This window comes from Amborella trichopoda, chromosome 12 (assembly GCF_054954075.1).
Source record: "Amborella trichopoda isolate Santa Cruz 75 chromosome 12, AtrichopodaSantaCruz75HAP2 v2.0, whole genome shotgun sequence".
In the NCBI taxonomy this organism is placed as follows: Eukaryota; Viridiplantae; Streptophyta; class Magnoliopsida; order Amborellales; family Amborellaceae; genus Amborella; species Amborella trichopoda.
Window position 1 is genome coordinate 3,386,934 of NC_142347.1, and position 11,429 is coordinate 3,398,362.

Sequence of the window (11,429 nt, forward strand, 5' to 3'; positions counted from 1 at the left end):
TAAACCTAATCAAAGTCGAGCCAAAAGATCTACTCCGACAGGTGTAGAATGTCCTACACTCCCTCAGGTACAACACCCTTTAAATTAATTTTAGGAACCTAAATTTTGAAAATACCTTCCATAACCTATAAATGATGGTAGAAATTTTGGTGTTAGAAAACTCGGATTTCAATTTTTCTAAGAATAATCATCTAACAATTCGTAAATGTTACTAAAATTTCAGATAAAAAAAAAACCTTTCAAGTATGTCTTCATTAATGATCTCTCTCTTTCTCTCTCTCTCTGCTGGGTAAAACAGAGGAGGCAATACAGATCATTTCAAGAAAGAAAGGAAACCAATATAAGTTGAGTACAAGGTGTTACAGATGGGGCATGTACAATTTGAGAAGACACCAAAAGCAAATTGTACATTTGAGGTTGAAACAACAACCTCTTCAGACATATTTTACAAAAGAGGAAGAACAAACAAGCAAAAAGAAAAATAATTACAATATCACACTCCTTTATCTTTCTACAGTGGCTTTAACAAAAACTCCATTTTCTTCTGAGACTCATTGTTGCCGAGACACCCACAAAGGGAGCCTTAACCAAAACCACAGTACCTTGATTCATCGGTCCAAGGCACTGATCACAACCCTGCAATATCATAACAACTCTCAAATCTTAACCCTAGAAAGAGAGAATTTGGAAAAGTTTTTAGAGAGAAAAAGTAATGGGAAGAGTTCTTTCAAGAGACGAAATTATAGGTATATTTTTTATAAATATCACGCAAGACTAACCAATCGTACACTGTTGGGCTCCTCGGTTCGGCCTTCTCAAGAGCTTCGGACGTGGATTTCATCCTAAATCTCCTTAAATCACCTCGTGGAGTCCCTGAAAATATCATTACATAAAATAATAGAATTTAGGCAACGTTCAGGTATATGTGATCGAGTCTCGGATGTCCATTAATCAATAAATATTATAAATAGATATATAAAAGCTTGAAAAAGTATACCTGGACTTACTAAAAAATACACCATATTGTTCTTACCTTTCCATATATTGTACTTACCTTTTCATATAGATTGATTTATATATTAACCGACTAGCTTACCTTTCACAGTTGAAACCTTATCGCACATGCATCTAAAAATTAGAATAGAAAAGAGTGCTCCGAAGTTGAAAAACCTTCTAATTGGTCACATGTACAGGTATTAAGAAAATAAATAATCTCATAGATCTAAAAAATGCATCCTGGAACAAGTACTAGACAGTCTTATTTTTAAGATTTTGAAGAACTTATAGATCGGCTCAATTTGAATGGTTTTTAACATTTTAAATTTTATAATTAAGGTTGAACATGAATTTTCAAACCGATTGAAATTATAATTTTTTATAAAATTTAGAGGAGCTTGTATAGTATAAGGCAGGCACCTTATGCAAACGCCACCCTCCAGGGGAAAAAAAAAAAAAAATCAATCCAAGAATTATGATCACAGAAAGCAAAACTCCAGTCCCAGAGTTTTACCAACCCAAAGTCATCAAAAATTACTTATAGCCTCTAAGAACAAAAAATTTATATCATAAGCAAATTAAATAAAAATAAAAATAAAAAGGACCCAATTAATTTCCTCTAAGATTATACACTTAATAGGGAGAGAGATCTCATCGCAGATAGATGAGAGCACAGGTAAAACACGATCTTTATGAGCCCATTAATTTCTTCTAATATTATATAGAGAGAGACTACTGGTGCTAACAAGAAACTCTTTAAAGAAAGTACATCAAGGGGAGCTTGGTTGAGAATATAATCTCTTTTGATCCCATTTATCTTATACTCATATTGCCTGAAGAGTAAATTATATCTATTTCCAAAACTATATTTATTTTCAACCTGTTATTCATGATATCTCATTGACCCAAATAATGTATTATCAGATCAAATATGACATCTTATAGAAACACATATTACATCAAATACACAAATGAGAGACAGAGATAGTTAACAGTTAATAAGGCGCAAATGAATCATAAGGCACAGATCATTTTCTCTATGAACCCATTTGATTTGTTCTCAGATTATCTGAATCAACGCATATACAAAGACAAATAAATAGATAGAGATGCAGGATGCAATAAAATTGTTACTGTTTCTCAAAAAAAAAAAAAAAAAAAAATTGCCGAGAACAAGGGAACTATTACTTACATAAACCAGGAGATTCAGGGGCAGAAGAGGGGGTGGAAGGGGTTGAAGCCGAGTCTAGAGACAGGTTCCTCAGATTCGATGGCTTCTTAATGGTGATACTATGAGAAACCTGGTTGCGGTGGTGGTGATCCTCATCAGAGCTTGATCTCGCCGTAAAACTGGAGTATTTCCTGAGCTTGCTGAGCCCATTATCCGGCTGTGGTCCGGCGAGGGTGTCATCCCAGAGCTTATCCAAAAGACCCATGGTGCAAAAAGTATCAGAAGAGAGAGAAAGTGTGAAAGTTGATAGAGAGAGACTGGAAAATTCTCAGAAATTGGATGGGAGGAGAGGAGAGAGAAGATCCCAAAGGATGGGAGAGACCCAAAATGATTGAAGAGAGAGAAAATGATAGAGAGAGAGAGAGGGAGAGGTAAGTGAGGGGATGGGGGAGGCTGGTGGGGGATTTAAATAGAGAAAATTGGAGGGTTTTGCGGGATTAAATTGGGTTTTTGGATAAGGTTGACGGCTAATTTGAACCGGTCAGCTCGGCGCATGGCTCGTCTGATTAGCCGAGTATTAGTATGTCGTTAAACTCGCTTTAGCTGCGTCAAGGCAATAACAGTCTAGCTGAAAAAGGAAACCGCAATAACGTTATCATTTTGTCTTTTTTAAGGAAAATTTATCTGAGAGATTACAAACTTATATTATAAAATAAGAGAGAGAGAGAGTAAATTTACGAGGGGGTGGCTATGCGTAATATACATATAGTACAATACATATTAAGACGTGTGAGTTAGTTCAAGTGATATAAAAAATATGACTTTTAATATAACAGAACGGTATATAGTCAATTCAATTAATAGGTATGGCTTTTAATATAACAGAACGGTATATAGTCAATCTCAATTAATAAAAAAAATTAATGATGATCATGACATTTAAGCTTTAAAATTGGATAGCCCCTTTAAGAAACTGGATGGAATCGCCCGATCTATAATCCAGCCTAGTGAATAGGCGAATAAAAAATAAAAATTTAAAAAAATAAAGTGGATCCAATTCTCTAATAGAACATGTTCGTTCCATCAAAAAATTGGCCAATATTTAGCAGAATTGGAATTCGCCAATTCCGAACGATTTTTAAAACCTTATTGAAACATGACAATGTAAATTAATCCATTTTTAGGTTTTTAACAAAAATATATTTGAGAGAATTTCCTTGCCAATGCCCTCGGGGCGTGGTGCATAATTCAATGGATGTTTGCTATCCAGTTTAAAACTAACATTGGATGTTTGCTATCAAGTTTAAAACCGAGTATTTGAAGACATTGGTTCGATTTTCTTCGTGGGATTTTTTTAAAAAATGTTATTGAATTTTATTGTTTCAAAAGTACAAATTGAGACCTCAAAATAAGCACTTCTCCAAGGGGCCATCAAGCACCTTAAATTATGTTACAGTTATATCCCTTTTTGCTCATTAGCCTCCCTATAAAAATCCCAATAATTTTTATTTTTTCAATAGATCAGTGAGTACCCATTTTAAAAATATTTAGTGATTTCGAACCTAGGAAACTGAAGCTACCACAATATCTATTATTTCCAAATTCCAACAATATTAGCTTTAGGTTCTAAGTTATTCTAAATTCATTATTACGCCAATTAATGAAATTGAGAGGCTAAGATGGTATGTCCTACTTGCCTCTCCTCAACAGATTTAACCCTCGCAGGAAAGAGCTCAACTCGGCATTGATGGCAGCGCAGTCGTCCAATGATTTGAGAAGGTTGCCAAATTTGGTGGCACTAAACCTTGTTTTTTTGTTTTTAAAAGTTTATACGAGGGTGAGGCCCTAAACAATCAATTTATGGCGTCCCTTAAAAAGTTCACCAGAAGATATTGTTTTTATATAAAAAAATATTCAAATTGATGATCTTGATCTCAATATACATGGACATGAGAAAAAATAGATTTCAAGTTTTGGAAACAGTGCATCTTGTATTGCATTTTCGACGTGTCAATTTTCAAGATTTTAAAGTATTTATAAAGCTACTAGATCTACACCATGTTTTAAGCTTTAAATTTTATAAGTACATATAAAAATGAATTCTCAAATCATCACAAAAATTTTCAATATTGAAACAACATCTTACTTTGATTGATTAGGGCCTCGGCCTTCTACAAACCATACCCCTCCAGAAGCAACCAACACAACTACTTGAACAATTACCCACGGCACTGACTCTTTTTATTTTTATTTTTATATTTGGAAAGGTTCTCCACACTCCAAGTTCTGTCCCTACTTTATTTCCTCTTCACAAAGTTGGCCCCATTTCCAGCATTAAAATTACTCATCCTTCTTCTCAATGTATCAAAGTAGGGAATGATTTCATGCAACGAGTGTATAGTAGTATAATGCAACAAAATTACTACGAAATCATGTTTTTGGTATTTATATGATATTGAATTTTGCTTGCACATTCTCTTCATCATTGCAATCAATTCTATGAAAAAATAGAATTCAATTTGCACCTTAGATATGGTAAAATTAGTACCCTCCAACAATGAATCTTGACCGTCCATTTGGTAAATTTTAAGATCTCAGCCTTAACAAATTAAAAATCACTTTTTCCTTTTTTAGCATTGTTAATCTAATGATGATAACACTATATAAAAATTTTGAAAAGAAAAAGAATCATTCTAAGTCCTATATCGAATCATCTCACTAAAATGAACGGTTAATATTAATTGGGCTAGAAAAATACCTTCCAGAGCGTTTTTTCAAAAATTTCTTTTTTATGATTGTTCTTTAGAGTGAAAGGAGTATACATTTAAAATTTCGTGTCAAACAAATATCTCTAATATAGTTTTTGAAGATGATTACATTATATTAATATACAATCTTTGCATAAAATCATTCCCCATCAAAGTATTCATTTATCGCTCGCTCCCCATTTCTTTTTGTAGGGAAACATTCCCATTATAAGGCTATTTTGAAAAAGTTCCAATGGCACACATAGTCACATAAACATTAGGAAAAGTCTCTCGTCCATATCATGTGGACGGGTGTTCCAAAGATCTCATATGGCCAATCCAACCCTCGAAAATTGTTGTTGTATTTATAGGGTTCTCGGTAAGGCCTCAACTGTAAAATTTCGTGTCAAACAAATATCTCTACTATAGTTTTTGAAGATGATTACATTATATTAATATAAAACCATTGCATGAAAGCATTCTCCATCAAAGTATTCATTTATCGCTTGCTCGCCATTTCTTTTTGTAGGGAAACATTTCCATTATAAGGCTATTTCAAAAAAGTTCCAATGGCACACATAGTCACGTAAACATTAGGGAAAGTCTCTTGTCTAAACATTAAGGAAAGTCTCTTGTCCATATCATGTGGACGGGTGTTCCAAAGATCTCATATGGTCATATCCAACCCCTGAAAATTGTTGTTGTATTTACAGGGTTCTAGGTAAGGCCTCAACTATAGAATCGAGAGTCCCAAATACCGTAATTCCACTTAAGATAGTATATACAATTGGTTAAATGTGAAGTAGATGAATACAGCTAAAATCGAGTGCAAGAAATAAAGCAAACATAAAATCACAAGTTCACCTCATAGGGCTACATCCACAGCTTCAACAAGTAGGAATCCACTATCACAAGGAAGTGTACAATTGTGGGTTACAAGAGATAATACCTCTAAACATCGATAAAAAACCATCACCGATCTTTCTTTCTAAACCCGCTCTCCCAACCGAGTAACACCATCGATCTCTATCTTATCTCCCACCGCAAATACCAGAAAGATATCATCAAGAGCAACTGAGAGATTTTCTCTCTCTAGAATTTGAAGCCTTACAAATTCAAAATTCATAAGAATATCGTCTCTCTCTTGGAGGTCATGTCTCTCTCTCTCTTAAAGACCTATCGTCATCTTAGATATCCCTTCCCATAAGCCCTAAAAGGGTGACTCTCAAAAGAGTGGGTATTATGTTTTTTTTTACTATCTTTGTATAAATATCACTTTCTTGCTCTCAAGAAGTCTCTTTTTTTTTTTTTACCGTAATACCTTTACTCTTTAAAAGAAAATATTGGTATGGTGATTTGGCTATCACCAAACCCAACAGTATTTTATTTTTAAATTTTTATTGGAATACGATACTTATCTATGTAAGAGAATTGCTATAAATATAATTAAATAAAAATGATTAAAAAATATTCAAAATATTTTTTATTTATTTTAATCAATCTTAGTAATAAAAATGAGCCTAAAACCAAAATTTCAAATTAATATAATTTTTTAAATAAAAATTAAAAAAAATGAGATTCATTATTGGCCCTTGGATGAGCATATGGTTCAATCTAAACCATTAAGTGGTGCACATGCTCCTTGCATGTGGATGCAATACCGACCCCACATAGACTTGATACACATAAGCAAGGTTTCAAGAAAAAAGATTGAAGACCTAGATTGTCCCTCAATTGGGAATCGGCCAAGTTTCGCCATTTTTTAGGATTTGTATAGGCCTGATTTAATTTTATTCAAATCCAAATAACTAATTTTTTAAACCCTACATATAAGGAAATACAAAGTAAACCTTTTAAAAATCATTATTTTCTGCTCTAAAATTTATTATTGGAGCCGAAGTCTTATAATCAGTGCACATTCAAGGGTTTAATGTACATGTGTTCGTGGAATGCAAAATTGTCATTATACATTCATACGTTTGAGACTAGCTGGTGTTTGATAACTTTCACTGCAGTTTCTCTGGGAAACTCCCTTGCTACTAACTTTTTTGGATTCAGGGAAGCACGTGAAAATTGGTAGCATTAAAGCTGAAATCCATATTTGATAAACTATGGTGTTGGTAATTTCATCTGTTTAACATTAAGAAAGCAAGCAACTGCCTGTATAATTGTTCATTTTGGATATTGTATTTTTTTTTTTATAATATCATAATTGAAAATCCTTCTCATTGATAACTATTGTGAAGATGCGTATGAACTTCTTCAAGCCCCATATCTAAATAAATTGCCGGTAGCTTACATGAAATTGAGTAAATATTCATATTTCTAAGTAAAGAAACCCAGCGATACAAATAAAAACAACATTTACAATAGAGAAAGACAAGATTTACAATAGAGAAATGTAAATACAACGAATTAGTTCTAGATTCAACAGGAAAATTGAAGAAAAAGAAGTTAAATCAATAGATTAAGAATAGAGAAAACCCTAGAAAAAAATTAAAAAAAAATCAACTGATGTGGGTCAAACTAATTTGTGGGTTATTGCTTGATAAGCAAAGCTTTTGGTGGAGCTCCAATGGCGGAATTTGAGGTTGTTACAAGGATTAGTGGTGAGGGCAGAAAGAGAAAGCAGGGAGATAGAGAGAGGGATTAGCGGTTCGATGTCAATTAAGGGAGGGAATAGGTCTAGGAATGAGATACAGAGAGAGAGATAAGCATGGAAGGTTGAGAGCCTTTTCCCAACTATTTGGGATCAGCTATAAATCTTGGTCTTACCTTCACAGAGGTCATAAGTCTCCATTCTGCTCTATTGATGACCAATCCCTTGAATAAAGGGTCAACATTAAATAATCAAAGTAAGGCACACCTTCAAATTCTAGTAATAGATGCAATTTAGGTTGCCCAAAACTTTTGGATTGTTAAAATTTATTTTAACTGCTAAGTATAAACTTTAAAGCTCCAAAAATAGTGTACATTGAGCACATCCAATAATACTTCAAAATCTTGAAAATGAAGGGGTTAGATAATATATTACAAGATGCATCATTTTTAATATTCAAAACTGGCTTTTTTCTATATCCTTACATCTCAAGATCGAAATGATAAATTCGGAATGCATCAAAACAACGTTTATCGATGAGTTTTTGTGGTGCACCTTGATGCCTTAAATAAAGTTTTCCAAATAAAAATAAAAGAAAGTCTCCTGCTTAGAGTGGGAGTTAGAGGGAGAAGAAGACCAATGCCCCTTCACTAATAAGCAATTTATGTTTATGTTGGACATGGATTAAGAACTCAAGACACTTGGATGTACAATCTGGACTTCAATGATCATGGAACTTTGATAAATAAACATCTATTTATATTTTTTTTTCTTTACATCCATTTTAGTTTATTCTTAGAGCTCGAAATCAGTGTTTTAACTCTTAAAAATTGATGATCTCTACATGGGGCTCGGTATGGGTCTGATTAGATTCCCTTGGAGAACTACGAATCCATTTGATTGCACGAATAATCACTTTTGTCAAATACCTAGGCGACTCTATCATTAAAATCACAGTTCAACCATGGGCAATCTCCCCCTTAAATTGATTTTTATATTTTTCGTATTTGAACCTAGAAAATGGGCCAATCCAAATTGGAAATGCGGATTTGGATAAGAATTGCAAATCACAAATGAAATAGATTTACATTGGATTCCGGGTTCTGAAACACAATTCCTAACGAGAGCCAATTAAATTTGTGGAGCTTTTAAATGGCCTTTTATCAAATTCAAAAAAACAGATGGGTCTCATACACCAGGACAGCAGTGTATATGAGATATTGACCTTTTGTAGTGTTTTCTGAATGTTTATAAGCTGTCAATGACGCAACTGAAAATCACTTACAGTCAACAACTAACAATACAATCACATTCTAAATAGAGAATTAACTAAGAAAAAAATCAGCAAGAAAATAGCACAATGAAGGGAGCTGAGACGTCTACCACAGACCACAAACAGAGGAATGCACAGAGGAAAGAAGTTTTTATTTCTCTCTACATACTAAACGACTTTTTCCATTCACCAAATACAACCCAATACAATAGACATCCATCCCGTTAATACAACCTTCTAAAACTCCTTTTAAACATTTTCTTTCCTAACGGATTTCTTTTTGAAAAAGACATACTCTTTCTTTCTTAAAAGATAACTTCCTACCTCTCGTAATCTTAAAAAATAAACATTTCCCTTTCTTCTATTTTTCTTAAAAGATAAGGCTTTCTAACAATAACGGAATTATTATTATTTTTAACAAAAACCCACTAAAAAACAATAACTAGAAAAAAATATGATAATTTCTTATGACCACATTTTCTCACTACTTCTTCTTTTCCTAAATCCAATATGCTCGCTCCAAATAGTCTAGTGTGATCATCTAGAACCTATAAAATAAAAATAAAAAATAAAAATTTGTCCATCTCTTAATCTGCATCATTCCCCCCTAGTTGGAGATAATACACCCTCAAGTTTTGAAATAAGATAGTACGAATCCGATAATACACCCTCAAGTTTTGAAATAAGATAGTATGAATCCTTCTCTAAACACAAGGTCTCTTTCAACCTGAATACTACAGGTTAATATTAGGGCTTAATCATGGGATCTATGGGCTACGATCCTAATCAAGATATCCTCAAACCGATTATTGAAAGTTTTAGCACAACCAACTATGGTAGTGTGGAATCACCAACTATGGTAGTTTGGAATCTTCAAATTGGAAACAAGAAAGCTCAGCACCATTAGGGAGAGAAAAGATTCCTTTAGGATTGCTGCCTCCAGTTATCTCATTTTTTACCTCATCACCACCATTATCCTCATTATTATCGTCATGGCCACCATCACCATCACATGTTTTCTTTTTTTTCATTATAGATAGGATCCAAGTTCTTCATTTTTATCCAATACTAAAATAGGATCACGATCAAAAATAGCATCATCTGGTTCTTTATAAAAAATAGAATCGCTATCAAAAGTAGTTTAATTATCAATTATAGGACCATCTACTGATTCAAATAATATTGAATCCAATTGAAGATTGCATCCTTGTAGTTCTCCTTCGACCTTAGGTAAATCAACTTTAATGTTGAAATCCCAAGATTTGCTCTCTCGAATATGAGGCACCCGACACGGGAAGGTGCGCATAGAATGAGCACTCGAAGACAGCTTCCGACTTATTACCGTCATCATAGTATGTTAGAGCTAGATTTTGTATCAAGCATTGGGGCTTAACTCCTCAACTGCGATCTCAAGTCTTCAATCTTAATGTCTTGGAGGTCTCAAAGACTGTTTCATTATCTATGATAGGACCATCCACTGATTCAAATAATATTGAATCCAATTGAAGATTGAATCTTTGTTGTTCTCCTTCGAACTTAAGTAGATCAACTTTAATGTTGAAATCCCACGATTTGCTCACTCGAACATGAGGCTCCCGACACGGGAAGGTGTGAATAGAATGAGCACTTAAATACGGCTTCCGACTTATTACCATCATCATATTATGTCGGAGCTAGATTTTGCATTAAGCGTTGGCTTAACTCCTCAATTGCCATCTCAAGTCTTCAATCCTAATGTCTTGCAAGTCTCATTTTTGCTGAATGGGCTCATTCTTGGTACCCTGACTTCGACCATGTCCTCTAGCCCTAACGCCTTTTCGTACAACAACCACGATCCCACAAAAACCAAGCTCCAATACCAATTGATGTAGTTGAAAATCACTGGCAAAAAAACAACCAGCAATATAGCCAGATGAGAAAAAGAATTGACTAAGAAAAAAATCAGTAAGAAAAGAGCACCACGAGAGACACCGAAACCTCCACCACACACCACCAAAGGAGAAACATATATAAAAAAAAAAAAAAAATTATCTCTTTCTATGCGTTAAACTACTTGTTTTCATTGACCAAATACAACTCAATACAATAGATGTCTATTTCTTTAATAATACCTTCTAAAACTCTTTCTAAACCTTTCCCTTCCTAAATGATTTCCTTCCTAAAAATGATGTACTATTTCCTTCTCTAAAAAGAAAACTTCTTAACCATCTTAAATGTAAAAGATAAATCTATTCCTCTTATCTTTCCTAGAAGATAAGGCTTCCTAATAATAACATAACTCTTACTATGTTAAAACAAAATCCAATAAATAAAAACAATAACAATAAATATTTTCTAAAAAGATAAAATAAACAAAATAAAAAATATGATACTTTCGTGAACGATTGTAGGATAGTCATTGACTCGACACAAAATTCAAAAAAAAAACTCTCAAAATTTTGTGATATATCATAAGCCATCCAATTTGACATCTAATGACTAGAAGTAATTGTGACATCCTTGTAACAAAGTTAAATGTCCTCATAGTACACAATCCCTAAAAAAAATATATAAAAAAATTGAATTATCGATCTTTTGATTGCATCAATTAACCTTGTACTATAAAAGTGATTCACACCTCAAAAATCTATCTTAAAAGTTTCT

General features: G+C 33.3%; 1 protein-coding gene across 2 annotated transcripts; it reads right to left on the reverse strand.

Moving 5' to 3' along the window:
* Positions 1–316: 316 nt before the first annotated feature.
* Positions 317–2,630, reverse strand: LOC18433700 (dormancy-associated protein homolog 3). 2 transcript variants are annotated; one of them, XM_011624812.3, is made up of 3 exons: positions 2,189–2,630; positions 789–873; positions 317–636 (listed from the first exon to the last, which is right to left on the reverse strand). In XM_011624812.3, the coding sequence occupies exons 1-3, from the start codon at positions 2,430–2,432 to the stop codon at positions 609–611; spliced, it is 357 nt and encodes a 118-aa protein (XP_011623114.1). In that variant the 5' UTR covers positions 2,433–2,630; the 3' UTR covers positions 317–608. The 2 variants fall into 2 exon arrangements, with proteins under 2 accessions (XP_011623114.1, XP_006843845.1); XM_006843782.4 differs by having other exon boundaries at positions 780–873.
* Positions 2,631–11,429: the final 8,799 nt, after the last annotated feature.

What these genes read in the sequence shown, in the direction of transcription:
- LOC18433700 (XM_006843782.4), bottom strand. Translation starts at nt 2,432, where the DNA reads ATGGGTCTTTTGGATAAGCTCTGGGATGACACCCTCGCCGGACCACAG. An exon ending in CCCTGAATCTCCTGGTTTAT is followed by an intron (nt 874 to 2,188) that starts GTAAGTAATAGT and finishes TGATATTTTCAG; the next exon opens with GGACTCCACGAGGTGATTTA. An exon ending in AGCCCAACAGTGTACGATTG is followed by an intron (nt 637 to 779) that starts GTTAGTCTTGCG and finishes ATGATATTGCAG; the next exon opens with GGTTGTGATCAGTGCCTTGG.